This window comes from Cyprinodon variegatus, unplaced genomic scaffold (assembly GCF_000732505.1).
Source record: "Cyprinodon variegatus isolate N-32 unplaced genomic scaffold, C_variegatus-1.0 Scaffold119, whole genome shotgun sequence".
NCBI classification, from domain to species: domain Eukaryota; kingdom Metazoa; phylum Chordata; class Actinopteri; order Cyprinodontiformes; family Cyprinodontidae; genus Cyprinodon; species Cyprinodon variegatus.
In genome coordinates this window covers 15,448-19,176 of record NW_015150572.1, presented here as the reverse complement: position 1 = coordinate 19,176, position 3,729 = coordinate 15,448, and the positions used below count along the sequence as shown (strand labels likewise).

At 46.5% G+C, this 3,729-nt stretch overlaps 1 protein-coding gene across 1 annotated transcript in view; it reads right to left on the bottom strand.

Moving 5' to 3' along the window:
• Positions 1–6: 6 nt before the first annotated feature.
• Positions 7–3,729, bottom strand: part of LOC107085226 (MBT domain-containing protein 1-like) — a 12,583-nt gene continuing 8,860 nt past the window's right edge. Inside the window, exons 17-20 of the mRNA XM_015375444.1 lie at positions 3,217–3,484; positions 3,064–3,135; positions 2,812–2,988; positions 7–659 (exon numbers count right to left, since the gene is read on the bottom strand). Of these exons, the coding sequence (XP_015230930.1) occupies positions 547–659; positions 2,812–2,988; positions 3,064–3,135; positions 3,217–3,484 (630 nt within the window). The 3' untranslated portion in view covers positions 7–546. The remainder of the gene's footprint in view (positions 660–2,811; positions 2,989–3,063; positions 3,136–3,216; positions 3,485–3,729) is intronic.

Below are 3,729 nucleotides of genomic sequence, written 5' to 3'. Positions count from 1 at the left end.
TTTTCCTTTAAAAAACTAAACGTAAATGTTAGTTTTGTTCTCCTTAGGTCGACTTTTTGTATAAAAAGTTTCAGAATAAGTTCACTTATTCTGAAACTAAGATTTCTAAACACTTTTTTAATTTAGAAAAAACTTTTCTGAAACTTAAACCTTTCCATAATCTAGACGTTGCTTTCTCTAATTTAAAGGTTGAATTGTTGTAACTTATTGGTTTCTTTTCTAAAACTTAGTTTTTATGCTTCTGTAATGAAGAGGTTTCATTTTTCTGGAGGTACCTTTAAACCTTAGAGGCTACGTTTATGAAGCTTACAGAAAAGATGTTTTAACTAAGAATAAAGCTTCCAGAAGCTGTGATGTCCTGAAAGCACCTGAATGCATCACATTAATACCTCTGGATATTAGCTGAAGTTTCCTTCTTTATCAGGTCAGTTCAGGAAAATAAAAGTCTGGAGGTTTGTGGAAGGAAACCCGATGGAGCAAAGTAGACGGCAGCTTTTGTTCTTCTTCACAGTAAATGGTTCAACGATTAGAGGAGCAGGAGAGATTTTACTGATCTTTGATGGAGAGGAAGTCTCCGGACGAGCCGTTGGTTTCTGGAGCTGCTCGCTGAAGCGACGCCGTCGTCCCTCCGGCGCTGCTGTGGAGCTGCGTCTGCAGACCTGGAGAGGAAAGCCATCATCAGCTCCGGTTTGAGATCATCATGGCTTTCTGCACTGAACTTGGATTAGAAAAGTGGAATTGAGTATTTAGATCGAAGAAGCAGGTTTCTAAAATCGTAAAACATGTCAACACACATTAAAATGGTGTTATACACTATATAAACAATCTAGAAATGTCTGACATTAAGTGTATACGCTGGAAAAATTGAAGTCATTTTTTCTAAAAATAAGTGCATTTGTTTTTGGATTGAGGAGATAAAAGAGACATTTTGCCAATGAAACAAGAAAACTTTTATTTAAAATAACTAAACACAACTGCATTTTTCTATTTCAAGTGCATTTTATCTAATTATCTTATTTTAAGAGTAGAAAATTCTCATCCCACTGGCAAACTATCTCATTTTACCAACTCAAACTAAGGGTAAATACACTTAATCTAAGAATTTTTTTACTTATTTCTAGATTGTTTTTTTTTAGCGTATAAAAGTAAATAGGATACTTAGATAATATGCACTTGAAATAAAACAATGCAATTGTTTTATTTCTTAATTTAAATGTAAATAATCTTGTTCCATTGGCAAAGTGTTTCATTTACCTCCTCAATTCAAGACAAAAAAGAAAAAAAGGTTCTTATTTAGTGTTCAGTTTTTGCAGTGTAGGAGCCATTGGTAGTTTGGGCTTAGTTTAGGTCGATCTTATTTACTTTGGATAATTTTGACGCCATGACGTCACAAGCAGCATCCGCGCTCCATGGTCCCGGTCAGGGAAGCTACTTTCACTACATTTCGATTCTTTGTACTTGTGAAAGTGTAATTATAATAAAGTTGAATTCTTTTCTAAACATGGTTGGAGTGTTGAGCGCATCTCCCCATCTTTCCCAACCTTAACAACAAGAGAGTTCAAAATGGAGACTGCTCTCCTTGTTCTTCTTCCTGCTTCTGCGTCCGGTAGCATCCATTGAAGATGGCAGCAAAATCCCCTGAAACCTCAAGGCCTTCTCCTGGGAGAGCAGCTTTTTACTCTGACTCCATCCTTTCACTGAATTACAGGGTCTGACCAGGAGATGGCGCTTCTCTTTAGATCTTAATGTCCTCAAATCATAACAGAAAGAATATTTTAGATGTTTATTCAATTCAATTCTATTCAGTTTATTTCTATAGCTCCAATTCACATCATGTCATCTCAGGTCACTTTTAACAGGAAGAAACCTTAAAATGGAAATGTAGGGGACCAGCAAAGGACCTGCCAAGGACCGGCCAAGGACCGGCCAAGGACCGGCCAAGGAGCGGTCAAGGACCGGCCAAGGACCAGCCAAGGACCACCTAAGGACCGGCCAAGGAGTGGCCAAGGACCTGCCAAGGACCTGCCAAGGACCGGCCAAGACCTGCCAAGGACCGGCCAAGGACCTGCCAAGGACCGGCCAAGGAGCGGTCAAGGAGCGGCCAAGGACCAGCCAAGGACCTGCCAAGGACCTGCCAAGGAGCGGCCAAGAACCTGCCAAGCACCTGCCAAGGACCGGCCAAGGAGCGGCCAAGGACCTGCCAAGGACCGGCCAAGGAGCGGTCAAGGACCGGCCAAGGAGCGGCCAAGGACCAGCCAAGGAGCGGCCAAGGACCAGCCAAGGAGCGGCCAAGGACCAGCCAAGGACCTGCCAAGGAGCGGCCAAGGACCTGCCAAGGACCAGTCAAGGAGCGGCAAAGGACCAGCCAAGGTAAGGCCAAGGAGCGGCAAAGGACCAGCCAAGGAGCGGTCAAGGACCTGCCAAGGTCCGGCCAAGGACCAGCCAAGGAGCGGCCAAGGACCTGCCAAGGACCAGTCAAGGAGCGGAAAAGGACCAGCCAAGGAGCGGCCAAGGTAAGGCCAAGGACCTGCCAAGCAGCGTTTCTGCTGCTCCTGCTGCGTGCGGTCTGAACGTAGCATTACACAAACGACGGTAACCCGGCTGGGCCAAAATTCTTCCATGATGGTTATCCATGGTCGGTGTGTCAGAAATACATCTACAAGGTTTAAAACTTAAAAAACAGAAAAACTTAAACTCCAGAAAGAATCTGTAAAGATACAGCTAACGTTAAACTCCGAAATCCTGCTCAAATACACAATCCTGAGGTCAGGAGCTATTATCCTCCAGCAGGTGGCGCCGCTTGCCGTTTACCTGCTCCCCCCTCTGCGTTGGGGTCAGCGGCGGGTGGCTGGGCTGCTGAGGCCGGAGGGGGGGGCGACGGGTAATCAGGCGGTGTCTCGTTCTCGTCTCCTGATAGGTTTCTGGGAAGGCCCGTTACCACGGAGCCGGACAGGCTGACGGGGCGCTTAGCAACGGGTAACTTCCTCTCTGGAGACAGTCAGACAGACAGTTGTTAGGAAGGTTTCAGACCATCAGGATGAGTCCATGGATCTTAGGACCGACTTTTCTTCTGTCCTCGGTACTGCTGGGACTTCCTCCTCTGCTTGGATCCTGCAGACTGCACATCTCTGGACCCTGAAACCAACGCAGACCTCGGTTAAGGTGGTTCACCCGTCAGGCCTCCGTTAGAACCCCGCCCCCTCAGGTGAGGTGTACCTGCGGTGACGGCAGGCGGTTGCAGCTGGTAGCCGGTCAGCTGACACCAGCCCACTGGGTACAGGTCGGGTGACTCACAGTCCACCCACTGGTCGTACTCGTCTTCCCAGCCGTCGAAGTGGATCCGTAGCAGTCGGTGGACAATCCTGGTAACCGTGGCAACGCAGACGAGCCTGGGCTCCATGAGGTCCACGGCCTCCAGCTTCATCCCGGGACGGAAACCGTGGTTTGGGACTTCCTGGTGGAGCACAAAGAGAAGCTTCAGCGTCTTCATCCTGCAGGAGTTTGAAGGTTCCTACTGATGGTGGAGAAGAAGCAGCAGTTCTAGGATCAAACATCCTGATCTTAATCTGCATTAATCCAGGTTCTGATCTGAGATTAGATCAGTCTGGTTCTTTTCCATGTTAGAGGGATTAGCTTTAACAACGAGGAGTTCATTTTGTTCAAAACCTGTTAAAAAGGAAAATCCATCCATCCATCCATCCATCCATCATCCATCCATCCATCCATCCA